Raw genomic sequence first — 20,949 nt, 5'->3', positions numbered from 1 at the left:
GAAATAAACTTCAGTAATATAATAATTAAATATATGACACACATGGGAATTCACTTTAGTGTGAAACAGGATTTTTAATAAATAGTGCTGGCACAAATGACCATCTAGAAAAATATAAAGTTTTAAAGAGTATAGGCCAGGCAAGGTAGCTCACACCTATAATCCCAGCACTATGGAAGGCTGAGGCAACCAGATCGCTTGAGCCCAGGAGTTAGAGACCAGCTTAGGCAACATGGTGAAACCCCATCTCTACAAAAATACAAAAATTAGCCAGATATGGTGGCACATTCCTGTAGTCCCAGCCACTCAGGAGGCTGAGGTGAGAGGATTGTTGGAGCCTGGGAGGTCAAGGCTGCAGTGAGCCAAGATTGGGCCACTGTACTCCAGCCTGGGTAATGGAGTGAGACCTTGCCTCAAAAACCAAACCAAACCAAAACAAAACTGTGTATGACAAGAGATATGGTTATTATATTCTTTTTCTTTTTTTTCTTTTTGAGACAGAGTCTCAAAGGTTGGAGTGCAGTCACCCAGGTTGGAGTGCAGTGGCCCAATCTTGGCTCGCTGAAGCCTCAACCTCTGTGCTCAAGCGATCCTCCCACCTCAGCCTCTGGAGTGGCTGTGACTACAGCAACACACCAACACACTTGGCTAATTTTTAATTTTTTTGTAGAGATGAGATCTCATCACATTGCTCAGGCCAGTCTTAAACTCCTGGGACAAGCAATCCTACTGCCTCAGCCTCTCAAAGTGCTGGGGTTACAGGCATGAACCACCACACATGGCCATTTTTTTGTGTGTGTTTTTTAAGAGACAGGGTCTTGCTCTTTCACCAGACTGGAGTGCAGTGGCATGATCATAGTTCACTGTAACCTCAAAATTTCTGGGCTCAAGGGCTCCTCCCGCCTCAGCCTCCTCAGTAGCTAGAACTGCAGGTGTGTGTCTCACTATGTTGCCCAGGCTGGTCACAAACTCCTGGCCTTAAGCAATCCTTTTACCTTGGCCTCCCAAAGCACTAGGATTACAGGCATGAGCCAGTGCACTCAGCCTCTGTAGTTTTATTACTTATATTTTAAAAATTTCGCAAGAATCATGACAGTAAATGTACTATTCTGAGTCAAGAAGGAATGTCTTAATCAAGATTGAAAACTCAAAAGATACATAAAAAGAAAAACTTTGGTATGGAAAGTATATGACAAAGTCTACAGACAATAAATTAGGAAAAAATACATTTGTAACAAGATGGCAATGTTATATGCAGAAGGCTTAAATATTAATGAAAAAAAAGACCAGTGGAGAATGGACAAATGATGGGCACAGCTAAGTGGGGGGAAAAAAAAGGCTCAAATTTAAACTAATGATGGGCCGGTCATGGTGGCTCACACCTGTAATCCCAGCACTTTGGGAGGGTAAGGTGGGTGGATCACTTGAGGTCAGGAGTTCCAGATCAACATGGCCAATGTGGCAAAACCCCATCTCTACTAAAAATACAGAAATTAGCTGGACGTGGTGGCACATTCCTGTAATTCCAGCTATTTGGGAGGCTGAGGCAGGAGAATCCCTTGAACCCGGGAGGCGGAGGTTGCAGTGGGCACAAGCTACTGAGCTCCAGCCTGGGTGAGGGAGTGAGACTTCATCTCAAAAAAGAAAAAAAAAAAACCTAACTAATGATGAGGGAAATATGCAAATCAAAGTAATAATGAAAGATAGCCTTATATGCAAAAGGCTTGCAAAATTAAAAGAGCTATAATACCTATTGTTGATTAGGATTCAGGAAAAACTGTATTTTAATGGCTATAGAAAATTTAATATTACATCCTTTTGGAAAAGAAGCTGGTAATATCTACAAAAATTAAAAGTACATATGACCTTTGATCCTACAATCCTTGGGAAACTATTCTAAAGAAATAAAACTACCAGCATATAAAGAATCAGATAAATATTTTAGACAATGATGATTGCAAAAAACTGGAAACAAGTGAATGCCCATTAGCGTGGTAGTCACAAAATATTCCTCTCCTTTTGGAAATATGGTGAGAGTAAACTGATTTGTTCCTTGCGAAGTTAGGAGTGTCCACTGACTTCAGAGCAGTGCAGTGTGAATGGAAGTGATGTGACACTTCTGGGTAGAAGCTGGAGGACTCAATGTGCTGCTCACCAGTTTCCCGTCCCACCCTGGAGTAGCTATGGAAGTTTGTATCAACCTAGAGCTTCATCAGTCTGGGTAGGTGAGTAAATGATGAACAGAGCTCCCCTATTTTCCTCTTTGGAACATGCAGCATGACCAAAGAAAGGAAACTTTTTGGGGAGGGTAAGTTCTAAGATTTTGGAATTGTTGCTATTGCATAACAAGCCTATTGACACTGATAGAGCAAGGGAATAGCTAAATAAATTATGGTCCATCATAAAATAAACTTAATTATACCAGATGGCCTGGATTTCCACAAGATATGCTGAGACAAAAGAAAGATTCTGGAAAATGTTTTTATGCTTATCCTAGTTTTTACAAGAAAAACAATTTATAAATACACCTTTATACATGTATTAGTATGTATAGATGTATATAAGAGTATATGAATATAGGGAAAGATATGAAAGCATACAAAGTTAAAATAGGTTATAAAGGAAATTAAAATCCAGACTATAATAATTTAGAGAGCAAAGCTTTATGGGATGATCACATGACTCAAAGTTATTCACATTTAATTGTAATTACAAATAAAATACTGTCGGTAGATATGATAAAATAATTTCATACATGTTTCATTGAATCCTGATGCTTTGATGCTTGCTGCTTTCTTGGTCTTACCTGCATCAAGAGGTTTTCAAACACCTGGCTGAAAACACTACTAAGAAGCCATACATACATCCTTATGGTCTTGCCTGAGAACTTGTTGGAAATGTAAATTTGAAGGCCCTCCTGGATACTCCCTGAATCAGAAACTCTGGGGACAGGACCTAGTACTCTGCATTTTGTCGAGCCTTCCACGTGATTCTGATGCAAACCAAGGTGTAGCTTTATTCCAGAGATTAAAATATGAGGAAACAATGTCCGTCTTAGAAATAAGGTAATTTATCCGGGTGCAGTGGCTCACACCTGTAATCCCAGCACTTTGGGAGGCCGAGGTGGGCAGATTACAAAGTCAGGAGTTCGAGACCAGCCTGGCCAACATGGTGAAACCCCATCTCTATTAAAAATACAAAAATTAGCTGGGCATGGTGGTGTACTTGTAATCCCAGCTACTCAGGAGACTGAGACGGAGAATCGCTTGAATCTGGGAGGCTGCAGTGAGCTGAGATCATGCCACTGCACTCTAGCCTGGGCAACAGAGGAAGACTACGTCTCAGAAAAAAGTAAATAAAAAAGAAAGAAATAATTTATTAGACTATCATTTTAACACACCATCTTCTCTCTTCTTCCAATTTGCAAATTCATTCCTTATTTTCCATCTAAATTCCCAGTGATCAAATCTGATTGGCCTGTTTTTGGTCATATCACTAAACTAACCTTCCTTGAGATCAAGTATCTACCCTAAATACAGTTAGCTGTGACAGGAGGAGAATGGGATGGGGGAGAGCAAGTGATACAAAACATAACTAGCTATGTTACAAGAACTTTGGATGGTTTCGCTAAGAAACATTTGGAAATGTTGCCTGTTCAGATCAAGTATAGTAAACTGTTTTTATGTTGATAAAATCTTTTCCTCTGGGGTGTTGATATTCCATGCTAATTTTATATTTTTTATCTTTACATTTTAAAAATTGCAAAACTTTGGTGTTTTAGTGCTGGTTTTTTATTTGGTGGTATCACATGCTTTATGCACAGTTTTGCTTTTAAAATCAATTTTCTTGCTGGACGCAGTGGCTCACGCTCGTAATCCCAGCACTTTGGAAGTCTGAAGCAGGAGGATTGCTTGAGGCCAGGACTTCGAGGCTGCAGTGAGCTATGATGATGTCACTGCACTCCAGCTTGGCCAATAGAGCAAGACTGTCTCTTAAAAAAAAATTAAAACCAACTTTCTATAAATGTCTTCAGTTAGACATTTTCTGTCCATTTTTCCGCTGTATATATTTAGCTAATTCCTTTCTTTATAAAGAAAAAACAAAAGTCCTAAGACAAAACCAACCAACCAACCATTTCCTTTTTTTTTTTTTTTTTTTGAGACAGGGTCTTGCTCTGTTACCCAGACTGGAATGCATTAACTTGATCATAGCTCACTGCAGCCTTCAACTCCTGGGCTCAAGCAATCCTCCCATCTCAGACTCCCAAGTAGCTGAGATTTTAAAATTTTTTGTAGACCACGTGGCCTTGTTATGTTGCCCAGGCTGGTCTCGAACTCCTGGCCTCAAGCGGTCCTCCTGCCTTGACCCTTGCAAAGTGCTGGGATTACAAGTGTGTGCCACTGTGCCTGGCCTACTTCCTGTTTTTATTGCATGTTTCTAAAAGGAACATTTCAAATGAAATATCCAAATTATGTCTTACTATTTCAGCATTCCTATGATCATAGGCATAATTGTATCTGTTACCCTAACTACAGTACTTCATAATTAGTTTACTTATTAGAGTAGAGGTTTACACTCATTCTTGTCCCCAATAATGCTTTCATTACCATTGTGATATTTCTGACATTCACATTTGATGTTATTTCTCTGCTTGAAATGCTTCAATGGCTTTTTAGGATAATGACCAAAATCAATCTTTTTTGGGGGGACGGTGTCTCACTCTTGTCCCAGGCTGGAGCGCAGTGGTGTGATCTCGGCTCACTGCAGCCTCTGCCTCCCGGGCTCAAGCAATTCTCCTGCGTCAGCCTCCCAAGTAGCTGAGATTACAGGCGCCCGCCATGACGCTCAGCTAATTTTTTTTTTATTTTTAGTAGAGATGGGGTTTCACCATGTTGGCCAGGCTGGTCTTGAACTTCTGATTTCAGGTGATCCACCCACTTCAGCATCCCAAAGTGCTGGGATAGGTGACAGCCACTGTGCCCGGCCATGACCAAAATCTTGAACATAGCTTCAAAAGCCTGCATGATTCAGCCCCAGCCTACCTTTCTACTTCATTCTGAACTCGTATTACACATTTTCATTTTTAAAATTATGAAAATGTTTACTTATATTAAAAAAATAACAAACCCCTATACAATCAGTTTCAGTAATAAGCAAAATTATGCTACACTGCATCTCTAAAAAAAAAATAGGTATATCTTATTTATTTTCACTTACTTTTATCTAGTACAGGTTAACCTAGCCTCTAGGTAAGGTTGTGAATTCAAAACCCAGCCTTGCTATTCCTTTGGATTTCTTTGTCCTGGAAATTGGGAGTAATAGCAGTACATCTCTTATGTCGTTGTGAGGAATAAGTGAATTCATTGATTTAAAATGCTTAGACCAGTCAGGTGTGGTGGCTCACGCCTGTAATCCTAGCACTTTGGGAGGCTGAGGCAGACAATCACTTAAGGTTAGGAGTTCAAGACCAGCCTGGTCAACATGGTGAAACCCCGTCTCTACGAAAAATACAACAATTAACTGGGCACTGGCTGAGTGCAGTGGCTCACACCTGTAATCCCAGCACTTTGGGAGGCTGAGGCGGGCAGATCACGAAGTCAGGAGATTGAGACCATCCTGGCTAACACAGTGAAACCCCATCTCTACTAAAAATACAAAGAAAAATTTAGCCGGGCGTGGTGGCAAGTGCCTATAGTCCCAGCTACTCGGGAGGCTGAGGCTGGAGAATGGCGTGAACCCAGTAGTCAGAGCTTGCAGTAAGCCGAGATCGTGCCACTGCACTCCAACCTGGGTGACAGAGGGAGACTCTGTTTAAAAAAAAAAAAAAAAAAAAAAATAGCTGGGCATGGTGGCGCGCGCCTATAATCCCAGCTACTCGGAGGCTGAGGCAGGAGAATCGCTTGAATCCAGGAGGTGGAAGTTGTAGTGAGCCGAGATCGTGCCACTGCACTCCAGCCGGGGCAACAGAGTGATACTCCATCCCAAAAAAATAAAATAAGATAAAACATAAATAAAATGCTTAGACCAATGTTTGCTATCCTTAATAAATGAAGCCATTATCATTTAGAACAAATTACACATCTTCCTACCTCAGAGCCTTTGTACAGCCTAGAAACACTATCCTCTCTTCCCCTTCCAGAACTTCCAGACTTCCAGTTCAAATGTTACACCTTCAGGGAAGACTTCCTTAACCTCCCCAGATTAAGCTATCTTATCTTAATATACTCCATGAACTTCTTATCTTAATATACTCTATACTTACTTGAAATGATTAATTTGTGTGGCTGATTAACATGTCTTTTCCATGACACTATAAGAAAGCTCCAGGAAGGAAGATGGTAACTGTTTGGCTGCTCTGTCACCAGCACCCAGTACAAAGTAGACGCTCAAAACATTTATTCAAAAAATAAGAACTAATTTATTTTCACCTAACTTGTTTTTGATCAAATCTTCTGTTACCATGTATAAAGCTAATTATGATTATGTAATAATATATTCTCTAACAGGTTTGAACAACTTGTTTTCAGTTAAGGGGTTAAAAACACTGGAAATTAATAACAATAATTTCTAACTTACAGAATAGTTAAACGTTTTTTACGGAGACAATTTTTTTAAAGACACGAAGGTCTTGCTTTGTGGCTCAGGCTGGATTTGAACTCCTGGGCTCAAGTGATCCTCCCACCTCAGCCTCCCAAGTAGCTGGGTTTACAGATGTGTGTCACCATGCTGAGCTCCAAGAGTACTTTCTTGCACATATATATATATATATTTTTTGAGACGGAAGTCTCGCTCTGTCGCCCAGGCTGGAATGCAGTGGCGCGATCTCTGCTCACTGCAAGCTCCACCTCCCAGGTTCATGCCATTCTCCTGCTTCAGCCTCCCGAATAGCTGAGACTACAGGCGCCCGACACCACGCCTGGCTAATTTTTTGTATTTTTTAGTAGAGATGGGGTTTCACCGTGTTAGCTAGGATGGTCTCGATCTGCTGACCTCGTGATCCGCCTGCCTCAGCCTCCCAAAGTGCTGGGATTACAGGCGTGAGTCACTGCAACCAACTGGCGCACAGATTTCTTTAGAAGAAAAAAAAAATGCTTCTAGGTATAAACTTTGTCTATTGCAGTTTAATTCTAAAATAAAAGATAATTGAGTGGAAGTTGAGGGTTTAATCTAGCAGTTAAGTGGTTCAGATATAACAGAAGGAAAAGTCTCAAGATAACGTTTCGATCCACTTTCATATTTTTACACAATTGCTACTTGTATATGAGGAATTTAGGGGATTTGCTAACCTTTCAAAAGATTAGTATCACTAAATTTGCTTTTTTTCTAGAAGAATCCACTTGTATAAAAATATTTGTAATTTTTACACAATGGTTATTTTCATCATGATTAAAGAAAAATTCTCCTTATTAAACTTCATTTCCCTAAGACACTGGTCACATATTTTCAAGTTTCTGAATCATATATATACCCAACTATTAATAAAATGTAAAAAAAACAAACCTCAAATCAATTTTAAAAGCATCTTCTATCGAAGGTCAGTTCACAAAAACCCCCAATAGTTGAAACTATGTCTTCTGACGGGTAGCATTTATAAGGAAGTTTAGAAAGCCAGTCCAGGAGAGAAAGATATGGTCAAATTCTACAGTAATGCTGTGTTCTGCACATTAGCCTATTAGAGACTCCAAGAAGTCCCATGAGGAGACCTGCTTAAACTGTTTTCTAAATTTAAATGACCACATAATCTATTATCTATGAAAACAAAGTTATCAAACACACTTTAAAAATTCATGGTCTATCTGCATTCTACCGATTAACTGGTCCAGAATCCCGTTAAAAATATTAAACAGGCTGGGCACGGTGGCTCACGCCTGTAGTCCCAGCACTTTAGGAGGCTGAGGCAGTTGGATCACTTGAATCCAGGAGTTCGGGACCAGCCTGGGCAACATGATGAAACCCGGTCTCTACAAAAAAAAACCCCAAAAAAACAAAACATACACACACACACACACACACACAAATTAGCCAGGTGTGGTGCCACACACCTGTAGTCCCAGCTACTCAGGAGGCTAAGGCAGGACAATTGCTTGAGCCCAGGAGTTTGAGGCTGCAGTGAGCCAAGATCGTGCCACTGCGCTTCAGCCTGGGTGGCACAGCAGGATCTGGTCTCAAAAAACAAACAAACTATATATATATTGTTTGTTAGTGGTCCCATGATCCCATGATATGATCCTGGTGACCCCTGCTTTAGGAGTTCATAAACCAGTCTTTTGATAATTCATCTTAGAGTCTTATCAAGAACTACTTTATAATTTGCAGAATCTACTTTTTCCCTTTGAAAATCAGGACGTTTGCTAGTTTCTAACCTATGAGTAGTTTAATATAGGTTGAGCATCTCAAACCTGAACATCTGAAACATTTTGAGCACTGATATGACACAAAAGAAATGCTCCTTGGAGCATTTCAGATTTCAGATTTGGAATGCTCAACAGTATGAATACAAACACTCTAAAATACAAAAAAATCTGAAACACCTCTGGTCTGAAGCATTTCAGGTAAGACATACTCCGCCTGTACTTTAATTCCTCAAGGCTTAGTAACAGCACGACCTCATCAATCAGGTTCTCAATGGGAATTTGGGGGAAGCACTTAAAAGCGTATCTTTAAGCACTGGTGAGAAGAAAACGCAGATAAGCCTCACTACCTTTGGGACCAGCAACAAGAAAGCCACCAGAGACAAATACTGATCCTTTCAAATCAGTGGCTTGCCACAAGGAGGTGTGCACCAGAAATAACTGGGAAAGGCCGGGCGCGGTGGCTCAAGCCTGTAATCCCAGCACTTTGGGAGGCCGAGACGGGCGGATCACAAGGTCAGGAGATCAAGACCATCCTGGCTAACACGGTGAAACCCCGTCTCTACTAAAAAATACAAAAATCTAGCCGAGCGAGGTGGCGGGCGCCTGTAGTCCCAGCTACTCGGGAGGCTGAGGCAGGAGAATGGCGTGAACCCGGGAGGCGGAGCTTGCAGTGAGCTGAGATCCGGCCACTGCACTCCAGCCTGGGCGACAGAGGGAGACTCCGCCTCAAAAAAAAAAAAAAAAAAAAAAAAAAAAAAAAAAAAGAAATAACTGGGAAATTCTTAGTTTATAAAGCTCCTTGGATGATTTTAATACATGTTTAGATAAAAATCCTAGTTTTGTGGCATGCACCTGTAGTCCCAGCTACTTAGGAAGCTGAAGTGGGAGAATCGCTTGAGCCAGGGAGGTGGAAGTTGCAGTGAACCAAGATCGTGCCACTGTACTCTAGCCTGGGTGATAGAGTGAGACCCTGTCTCAAAAAAGAAAAAAAAAACCTATTTTTGGGTACCATCCTTCTCACTGTAATCATGTCCACTAAGTACAATTTAACCGTAATCATTTGTAATAAAGAGCTCTATGCTTTTAACTTTTATGAGTATTTTAGGCCATGAGTCGATGGTATCTTTCTCTAAGTACACTGTACTCTTGTTTCCTTAATAGTATTTTAGGAAACTCTAGCATTATTCTTTGATCTGGCTTCTAAGAATTAAGGTGGTAGGGCTGGGCTACTTTCCCCCATAATTCACATTGCTTTCACTTAACCAACCAATTCTCCCTCTACAGGTAGTAAGTTTTGGAATAGCAGTTTTCATAACCCTTTTTCTTCTTCCTGAGTAGGAAATGACAAATGTACCAGAAATCCCTGTGGAGTATTTTAGCACATTTCTTAGTAGATAGAGTCTGGTTTTGCCTCTCTGTACTTGGTGGTCTTCAACTATTTACTTACATCCACTTGACTAAACAGCCTGTAGTTCACCTTAACAATAATCTCCCTCTTCTTTTGTCCTTACAGTGATCTAAAGAGCAGCCTTGTTATCTGTATCTCTTCTAGACAAACAGCACTACACTGAGTCATGAGCTGTTTCTTCTGACCAAGTTATTCCCTTCCATTGTTATATTCCAGTCGCTTTGCTCCACCAAACTCTTGGTCATATTATATATTAAAATATGTTCTTTATTATTCCTGTTCAGTGAATTGTCTGAGATTTTAAGTACAATTATTGATTTTGGGGGAATTAAAACTTACTCTTTTTACATTGTCTTACAGTTTTCAGAGATTTTTTTTTTTTTAAATAAAAATTATTGAATTCATTTTGGTAGCTTAAAACAAGATGTAATTTAGAGAATCATTTATGCTTTCAAATAAAACCTCCTACATTTAATTGACTAAAAGTTTAAGCACAAGTTACTACACAAAGAAAAGCTGTTTTAGGGTTATGTGAACTTGAAATAACACCATTAAGTTTTCAGCTGTCTGAAAGTAGTACAGCAACATTAAAGGGAAGAGACTAAACACCACCTCTGCTCCTAAACTAACAAGAGCTGAGACACATACAAATTTTATGGCAAGTAATCTAAAACTCTTCTAAAAATGATTAACTGTTATTCTATCCAACAAGAAAACCAATACAACAGATCTATCTAATTAGTTAAGACACCAGATACTCATCATGCAGTTTCAGTGTCAAGTAACAAACCTCTATAAGTTGTTTCACAACTTCTAAGTACTCATAACATAACACATTTTAAAAGGCTGATCCCACTTTAAACTACATAGAGTACACAATTATCAAGTGAATGTGCATATACACCAAAGATTCTCAAGTCTAATTTTGAAGCTCAACCTGGCAGCCTCCAAAGATTTCAATATATTGCAATGTCACTAGCATAACTTCCAAAAATAAAATTTCACATGGGGTGGGAAAAATACCATCAAATAGCTGAGTATTCTACCTCTAGAAAGCTGACATACATTAATCTATATTTTTCATGTTAAAATGTGATTGACTTGAGTTGGTACAAGGGATAAATTATATGTTTATCTTATCAAACATTATCTAAGGGTGCAAAATGTAACCATTACAAATTAACACAAAAGTAGGCATTTTAGAATAGTTTTTCAGTACCTTCAGATTCTGACGAAATATAGTTCATTAAAAAAATTATGTGTGCCAATTTTGCTTATTGCTATTAGGTTTTTTAAAAAAACTTCAATTTTTTATCCCAGTTTTATTAGAGATTGCAAAGCATTTTGCCATGTTCAGAAAATAACAAAATTAAACTTGTTTTTCCTATCTGAGCTAATTAAGATATCTGAGCTAATAGCTCTAAGTTACTACTATAAAGAGATAATCAGAAATATAGTTCAAAGTAACAAACTACAATTGATAATCACTAATGGTGACCTTTCTTTCATTTTAATATTTCTCTTATTGAGACTCTATTGTGTCTCAATAGATATTTTTTGGTTGTTGTTAACATTCCCATTCACCCTGAAGACACCCATGGGACTTTATTAAATTCAAGAAAATACCCTAAGATATTGATTGCAATGTCAGAGGTGGCCAAATTAAAAATAAAATAATTGCTGATGATTAGGCCTTCTTTTTATTCTCAACTATTTTTGATATGTGTATTTAAAAACTCAATATTTAACAAAAAATGACTATGTTTCAAGTTTCAAAGTTCATTTGAAAGAAGTATATATCATTTCATTTGAAAAATAATGAAGTTTCTGCAGATATATGTAAGATCCCTATATGTGCTATAAATCTGTCATGGAAACCATCAAATTTTAGTACTTTTAAAGGGGAATTCAAAGATTTTTGCTGTATTATGCAATTTAATACAGTAATTTTACATGTAAAAAATAATTTACCCTGAAAAACTCAAGCAAAAAGTCTGATATTTTATCAAAATAATAACAAAATGAGCAATGAAAAAATAGCAAAAGTTTACCAAAAAATAGTAAATTCCTATTTAAATTCCTGTGTTTACTGTATGACACAGATTGTAGCATACTTCAAGCTGTAATATAAACACGGGATATTTGAAATTCAAGCTGCACTTACCAAAATAGTTTTAATCTGAGTCTTTGATGTCTTCAAAAATGCATTTGATAATATATGCCAGAATAGTTATTTTGTAGTAGTATAAGGTTACTTTTTTTGAATTGCTTTTAATACTCTTTCCTCTTAAATATTTGTGTAAAATTACAAATATTTATTACATTTCTTGGGTTCACTGAACACAAGGCAGTGTCTGAATTGAAAGGCTGTTACTTTGCTCCTGTTATACAAGCATATAAAGATGCTTAGTTCAAAATATCTTAGATTTAATATTATTTTCACATTTTGACTTATTTTAGAACAAATATAAAGGGTCAAAATATTACCATAGATATCTGAATATTCCCATGAAATATGTCACACCCACTGAGGAATTAAACAAGTTCACTAAAGAATATCAAATTAATCATTTCCTCCTATAAATATTTTCTTTTTATTTGTGTTTAGAAGTTGCAATTTTAGGTACTATTAACAGAAAATACATAACAAAAGCTTCCTAACAAGTGAAAAAAATAATTATAAATGTTGGAAAAATTGGCCTCATTAACATATTTACAGACTTTTACTTAATACATACGCCTTTGGAAATTAATTATGTGACATTTATACAAGCGTCAAAATTTCCAAATCACTGAGTAGTGAGCACTTCAGTTCTTTACTGTCTACACCCAAATTTGAAAGTCATTTTTAGTTTTTGAAGGTAGAACTGACAAGTAACAGAAATGGTCAATCTGAGATACTATTGACATATTGTTCTATTCCTTCGCCTAAAGGTGCTTCTGTTGAGTAAGTGTCCTTATGCTTTTTTTTCTCTTTGCTCTGATCTTCCTGTAGCTTCAGAATTATGTTTCGGATTTCTTCTCTTTTTGTTCTCATTCTTGGTGGAGGAAACCAGTTTGCCAAATTCATAGGTAGTTCAAAATTGAGAATTGGATTCTGAAAATAAAACAATTAAATGCATATTAGAAAATTGTAATAAATAACCTTTCATTTCAATCACAGAAACATTCCAAAGTTAAAAATAAGAAAACCCAGCAACTCATTCAATATGTATTTGTGTATTATCTATCACAAGTCAAGTACTGTGCTAGGTACTGGAGATACAAGACACAGTTTCTGTCACAGATCTTACAGTCTAGATCAGGGTTTGCCAGTGGACCAAATTCTGCCCACTGCCTGTTTCTGTAATAAAGTTTTATTGGAATACAGTCACACTAACTCATTTACATATGGTCTACAGATGCTTTCACTGGACAACAGCAGAACTAAGAGGCAATAGAGACCGTACAGTTGCAAAGTCTAACGTATTTACTACTTTATTAACGAGTTTGCTAGCTCCAGTTTAGAAAGACAGGTAATTCAACAATTAAAACAAGAAATATGGCAAGTATTATGACAGAAGTATAGAGTACTGTGAAAATACATATCTGAGGGTTTTATGCAATTCCAAGAGGAAGTGATATTTAGGCTAAGACCTGAAGAAAGAATATAGGTTAGACAGCCAAGGTATGATAGAAGCAACAAAAGAATATTCCAGGTTAGGAAATATGAATCAAGGCCCAGAGGCAAAAAAGAACACCAAACAATGGCATTCAGGTGGCTGGCTGTTATATTAAATGCTAGAGTGAAAATGGTGGGAAAATGAGGCTAGAAGCTTAAATTAGGGGTCATATCACATAGGTGTTTATCAATCATGTGAAAGATTTTGCTCTGTAAATCAACAGCCACCAGGAAGCCACTATAAGATTTAAAGTAGGAAAAGAACAGGATTAGATTTATGTTTTTGTAAAACAACCATGAAAAACAGAAGGCAGGAGGCACAGGAATCTGTTAGAGATTGGTATAGCAGTTCAGAATAGTGACACTTGCGGATAAAGAAGTAAACCTATCTGACATTAAGTGACAATTCACAGAACCTAGTGGTCATCCACTGTATGGTGGATGAAGATAGGAGTCAAGATCACTATAAAGAATATCCAAGAGAGGTATGTGTGGTACTGTACCTCTGAAGTCAAAGCCAAGAGAGTGAGGAAGAAATGGTTGACACTGTCGAAGGGTGCTGGAAAGTCAAAAGCAATTTTAACATAAGGATAAGGATGAAGCCAGATTTTAGAGATTACAAAGGTAGAATCTGTAGAATTAGAGTGTGAATATAAACACTTCTTAAGAAATATATCTATGAAGAGGAGAAAAGAGGCTAAAAGAGGCAGTGTGAATCATGGGAGAGATTTCTTAAGGTGGAAAGAGCTAGTAGAGAGGGCAGGTTGATTGCAGGTTGATTGCAGGTTGATAGAATGAGCTCAACAAGCCTTGGATTTGATGAACTGTAAATATACTATTTTTATGCCTTGAAGGTTCTTCCATTTAGAAGTTTTTGCTCCATGGGACAATTTTTGAAACAATAATTTTGAAACTCTGAAATATTTGCTTATTGTGTTTTTTACTAAGGTAAAGTCAAATGCACTATTTTATTATTTATTATATCAGATCCAACAATTGAAACCCACCTCAAAAAAGCTCTCTACATACTGCAATACATATACACCACAGTCACTGAAGTTGTTCTGCTGTGGTACTTTTGGATTAGAGCCCTTCATAACATCTTTGGAAAAACTTCTTTTGCTTCCTTTTTTAACTTCCCATTCCACTTCTAAATACCTGCAATAATTCATATATATTAAGAATATACATATATATAAATATACATAGTTCTTCACCCCATCAGAATACAAAATAAAGTGTGAACTTACTCTCTTAAAATTTTGACAACATTTGACCGAGAAGGGCCTCGGAGTGAGTCCATAAGTAAGATACAAGGTCTGCAGGGTAAAAATAACCAAAAGTCGAATACTTCATAATATTTCAAAGGCATACAGGGATTAAAAGTGGCATATTATAAACAATCAAATTTAAAACCTCCAAAATTCCCTTTGTATGACTCAGTACTAGTGACGGGAAAAAAATGAACCTTATAGACACATTTGAACTTTATAATCTAATAATACTTAAATATCTATGGATATATTAAATATTGAATTATAGAATATTAACCGTATCTTAGCTATATTTTATACTAAAATTCTGTAGTTGGTTTCTAAAAGTACTTCAAAATTAGGAAAAAGTCAAAACAATTCTGAAAATTTGAACATCCCCATATTCCAAATCAACAAAAGAAGGGCCATGAAAAGGTAGAAAGAAAATAATCCCCCCGACCCCAGGGTCTTACTCTTGTCACCATGTGAAGTGGCGTAATAACGGCTCACTGCAGCCTCAATGTCCTGAGCGCAGGTAATCCTCCCACCTCAGCCCACTGAGGAGTTGGAACTACAGGCATGTGTGACCACGCTCAGCTAATTTTTGTATGTTTTTTGTAGAGACAGGGTTTTTCCATGTTGCCCAGGCTGGTACAGAACTCCTGGGCTCAAGCTATCTGCCCACCTCAGCTTTCTAAAGTGCTGGGATTATAGGCATGTACTACTGCGCCCAGCCAAAAACCTCATTTTTAACTAAAATTTATTATAGATAAAACAGGTAATCATCATATAAAACAATTAGTTTAGAATGTGTGGTTTTTTTTTTTTTCAAGATTTAACTTCAGAACACACTGTATAACACTCTGTATAACTCTGTATATAAATGTTGATGGCTGATGATTCAACTTTCAATATTTTAATTCTATAAAGTTATGTTGTAAACTCAAGTAAGGAAGTCTAATGTAGAGCCCAAAGCCCTCAAATGTTAAAAAAATCGAGGTTATTTTTTAGCCACCACACTTGGTTCTTTTTTTTTTTTTTAAATTAACTTTTTCCAGAGATGGGGTCTCACTGTGTTGCCCAAGCTGGTCTTGAACTCCTGGCCTCACGCAATCCTCCTGCTTTGGCCTTCAAAAGTGCTAGGATTATAAGTGTGACCCACTGTGTCTCGAATTGATCTAGGTTCTTCCTGCTAAAATTTCATAAAGTTTGGAGCAGATTCTTTAACTACCCTAGGTCTCTATTTTTCTGTAAAATGATGCTTCATTTTCAAAGTCTCTTAATAGTTTCTGTCAACATTTTCTATAAAAAAAAGTCAAAGGAGATTAAACCTAGAAATAGGTAATACTTCATCTAAGAAGTTCAACATCGCTGGAGAGACCTCAGAATAAACATGTACTTCTGAAAACCAAAACTGACTCATTTATTTGGAGCTCTCAGTTGGAACATGTCTCTTACATGTGCCTTAGGTTACTCCACAGCCTTCATAAAGCAGCTAAGGAATCAGTGTAAACTCCAACCCCATGTTACTATTTTATTTGATATATAGTAATTTCTGCTCCAAAACACTGTTAAGTAAAAAGGAACAGTGGTTACTATCAGAACTTGTGGCCAGGCGCGATGGGTCATTCCTGTAATCTCAGCACTTTGGGAGTCTAAGGCAGGCAGATCGCTTGAGGCCAGGAGTTTGAGACCAGTCTTGCAAACATGGCAAAACCCCATCTCTACTAAAAATACAAAACTTAGCCAGGCATGGTGGTGCGCACCTGTAGTCCCAGCTATTCCTGAGGCTGAGTATGAGAATCGCTTGAACCTGGGAGGCGGAGGTTGTGGTGAGCTGGGATCGTGCCACTACACTCCAGCCTGGGTGACAGAGCAAGACTCTGTCTCAACAAATATATACAAAAAAAAAAGTAAACAAAACAAAACATTTGTGTGTGCACACGTGCATGCAGAGGCTGGGGAAACTGGCAAATGGAGGACTGAAATGATTATCCATTCTTCCCATTTTAATCCCTGGATAGCATGCCTCAAGTTTCCTCACTGACTCTGACAGCATTTATGAGTTTTGCTTAAGTATTTGTTTAAAAAAAAAAAAACTGTCCTGTTATGTTTTATTGTATGAGCATACTGAAATAAAAATTATGTAGTTTGCAAGATACACAGTTAATGCTTACTGTTTACAGATAGTAGGCTTTAAATGCCACTGTCCTATTTCTGAATTGCAGCTGTCATCAGCAAGGAATCCATCATCACTGCTATCATCCTATAAGAGACAGCCTACTGTTAATATTGAAAATATATAATCTAAATAACTAATAACCTAACAAAATAGCACATTGGAGACAAAATATTTGTAATGAATGTGAAAAATTTTTCTCTATTTAGGTGATTGGACAATAGAGATAAGATATGTTACTTAGTTCCAATTATCTAATGCTACAACATTGATATTTTAAGGAAAAGAAACTACCAAAGGTTTATAACAAATTGTTACATCTATTTACTCAATCTAGAATAAATCTTTAAGATTGAATATATTATGACCGATTCTTATCTCACCAAATATCACTGCTCTGATTTTAGTTTATTTTTACAAAAATTTAGTTTGTTGGCTAAGACAGCTATTTCACAATAGGATATAAATAACATGTTACTTTACATGATAATGTTTTCACACCAGAAATATTTAAAGGGTTTTTGGAAACACTGTTTTCCTTGAGAAACCCACATAACCATCTCACTTGAGAGAAGCTAACTTAAGGACACTGTGTCCTTATTCTGCAGATTCTCTTGAATGTAAAATAAACAAGGCTTTTTTGGTCATTGTTGTTCTTTGAGAAAGCTTCTAGCAACTTTATGAATGGAATAATCAATAGTAGGAATAATAGTAATAATAAAGCACAGTTACATTAGCTTGTTCACATCACAGGTAACTGTTATAATCAAAAGTACCTAAGTGCTCATTATAAATCATGAATGTAATTCCTATATATGTTGGATTGAAAAGCTGTATTTAGCTGTCATACATTGTAAACCAAGAGATATCATAACATGCCTTTTGTTCACAGAAAGATAAAGCAAAAGGAAAGATGGTACAGTATAAAGCTATCTTCACTACTATACAACTCAGTATGTCCTAACAACTAACGAAAGGTCAGAGAATTAACAAAATGGTATGCTGTAGGATTATTATAAACTTTTCTCAATATAAAATCCTCTTTAACAGAAGCTAAAAAGTATTTTCACAGATATACTTTATTCTTGCTGTTAATACTGTTTATTAACAGTATTTAATAAGAGACTCTAAGGAAATGTCAAATGAGACTCTAAGGAAAAGTCAGAATTCATCTATATTAACTTTAAATATTATCTGCTTCTGCCATGACATATATAAATTGAATCAGGCAGGAGAAAAAAAATCACTGGAAAAATGGGGAAACAATATAATTTTTTGGTACTCATGTACCACATAACTGAAGATTTAAACATTTGCTTCCTGAATGTCAAGTCAGGTTAAAGGTTAAGTATGACCCATAAATGCTTTGAAAGAGGAAAGTGGGTAGTGGTGGTGGTAGCTGAGTTAGGGTGGGATAATTAATATTATACTAAAGTTCAGTCCACACCATAGTAGCAGCAACAACAGCATGAATACATTTATCCTGGCAACTTCTGACTTGAAAGCTGAATTTGTTTTTTAAGATATGATCCAAATCCAGAAGCCATGATAAATTACTAGTTGAAGAAATTGCTTTACAAGACTTTATACAGTACAATTTTTTAATTTTTCTTTTTCTTTTCTTTTCTTTTTTTTTTTTTTTTAAAGAGATGGAGCTTCCTTATGTTGTCCAGGCTGAACTCAAACTCCTAGGCTCAAGAGATCTTTCTGCCTTAGCCTCCCAAGTCACTGGGACTACAGGTATGCACCGCCATGTTCAGCAAGAAAAACGTTTAATCAGATAGAACATTAGAACTTTTTGCCAAGCATTAAGTTTTACCTGGTTATCCTGATCTTCTGAGAAGTCAATAAGTTCATCTTCAAGCATTTTACCACCTTCAGGTGATTCATCGCTATAGTTTAGTCTGATATTGCTTAAGCCATCTGTACCAGTAAGAAACATTACATAATAAAAAAGGCCATGTCTATCACTCATGGTATATGAGGCTGAAATTAATGCTAGTAGTTAATTAAGGATATAGTAGTCAAGGACACAAAATCTGCCTTAGTCTGTAATATCACAAACATAAAGTGAGTTATTTTAAAAACCTGGATTGACATGTCAATTACAGTTGTTTCCACTACTCAGATGCTAAAATTCATTAAAATTTAAAAACTAAGTATCAGCTATATGATTAAGTATATATACACTTAAATACATATATATATGTATATGTGTAAAGAAGTAAGTACTTTTGTGCTAGGCAAGTCAGGTGTCTTTAGTAATGAAAGCTATGACAGTCTGAAAATAACCTATGTCCAATAACAGAAACAGCAAATCACAGAACATAAAAGAAAATGCAACTGCATAATAATTAAAATTTCAAAAATGTGGAAAATTATACAATTCAGGGCAAAAATGAACATTAATTACAAGTAAGTAATAGGTCTGTTTTTAGACAAATAATAACGAACTATTTTGCCGAAAGAAGCTAATCACGTTTCAAAGAAATGTAAGATTTACCACCATTTCAAAATTTTATTTTACTTATTTATTTATTTTTTATTTTTTTGAGACTGAGTCTTGCTGTTGCCCAGGCTGGAGGGCAGTGGCACAATCTCGGCTCACTGCAACCTCTGCCTTCTGGGTTCAAGTGATTCTCCTGCCTCAGCCTACTGAGTAGCTGGGATTACAGGTGCATACCACCATGCCTGGCATCTTTTTTCTTTTTGAGTCTTGCTCATTGCCCAGGCTGGAGTGCAGTGGCGCAATCTCGGCTCACTGCAAGCTCTGCTTCCCAGGTTCACGCCATTCTCCTGCCTCAGTCTCCCGAGTAGCTGGGACTACAGGCGCCTGCCACCACGCCCAGCTCCTTTTTTGTCTTTTTAGTAGAGACAGGGTTTCACCGTGTTAGCCAGGATGGTCTGGATCTCCTGATCTCGTGATCCACCCGCCTAGGCCTCCCAAAGTGCTGGGATTACAGGCGTGAGCCACTGCGCCTGGCCACATTTTTCTATTTTTAGTAGAGATGGGGTTTTGCCACGTTGACCAGGCTGGTCTTGAACTCCTGTCCTCAAGTGATCCACCTGCCTTGGCCTCCCAAAGTGTTGGGATTACAGGCATGAGCCACCATGCCTGGCCTTATTTTTTTAAGAGACAGGATTTCTCTCACTCTTTTGACCAGGTGGAGTCCAGTGATGCAATCATAACTCACTGTAACCTTAATCTCCCAGGCTCAAGCCATCCTCCTGCTTTGGCCTCCCAGAGTGCTGGGATTACAGGTGCACACCACTATGCCCAGCTGATTTTTATTTATTTATTTTCCTTTCAAAAACTTGAAAAGCATGACTCTTAGGTATTTTAGACAGGATAAAATTAATTTTGGTTTAAGTTACTAAAAAGGTGTTAAGATATTAACATAAACAAGATGGGATGAAAAGGAAGCAAAAAATCTGAAAAGATATATAATCCAGACTGGCTAACACAGTGAAACCCTGTCTCTACTAAAAAATACAAAAACTAGCCAGGTATGGTGGCATGTACTTGTAATCCCAGCTACTCGGGAGGCTGAGACAGGAGAATTGCTTGAACCTGGGATACAGGGGTTGCAGTAAGCCAAGATCGCACCACTGTACTCTGTCCGATCTCAGTGACAGAGTGAGACTCTGTCTCAAAAAAAGAGAAAAGATATGTATCTAACTGTTGTGTTCAGAAGCATACTATTTAAAATAGCCAATAAACCAATAAAGCACCATGGGGCCAGACACAGTGGCCTAGCACCTGTAATCCCAGCTAGCACTTCGGGAGGCTGAGGCAGGAGGATCACTTGAGTTCAGAAGGATCACCTGGGCAACACAGCGAGACCCTGTCTCTACAAACAAAATAAAATAATCATACAGGTGTAGTGGTGTGCACCTGTGGTCCCAGTTACTCAGGAAACTGAAGTGGGAGGATCACTTGAACATGGGAGGTTGAGATTACGGTGAACTGTGATTGCATCGCTGTACTCTTAACTCGTATGAAAGTGAGACTCTGTCTCGAAAAACAACAAAAATCCACCACCACAACAAAAAAACCACTATGAGCTGAGCGCAGTGGCTCACATCTGTAATCC

General features: G+C 37.4%; 1 protein-coding gene across 1 annotated transcript; it reads right to left on the bottom strand.

The window, feature by feature from the left end:
• Positions 1-10,011: 10,011 nt before the first annotated feature.
• On the bottom strand, positions 10,012-19,449 carry LOC116268668 (sentrin-specific protease 6-like). Its single transcript, XM_031667241.1, has 5 exons — positions 18,675-19,449; positions 16,854-16,942; positions 14,674-14,742; positions 14,431-14,581; positions 10,012-12,859 (listed from the first exon to the last, which is right to left on the bottom strand). The coding sequence occupies exons 1-5, from the start codon at positions 18,828-18,830 to the stop codon at positions 12,650-12,652; spliced, it is 675 nt and encodes a 224-aa protein (XP_031523101.1). The 5' UTR covers positions 18,831-19,449; the 3' UTR covers positions 10,012-12,649.
• Between the last annotated feature and the right edge of the window lie 1,500 nt (positions 19,450-20,949).

The sequence above is a fragment of the Papio anubis genome, chromosome 6, assembly GCF_008728515.1.
Source record: "Papio anubis isolate 15944 chromosome 6, Panubis1.0, whole genome shotgun sequence".
In the NCBI taxonomy this organism is placed as follows: domain Eukaryota; kingdom Metazoa; phylum Chordata; class Mammalia; order Primates; family Cercopithecidae; genus Papio; species Papio anubis.
This window is presented reverse-complemented; position numbering and strand designations above follow the sequence as displayed.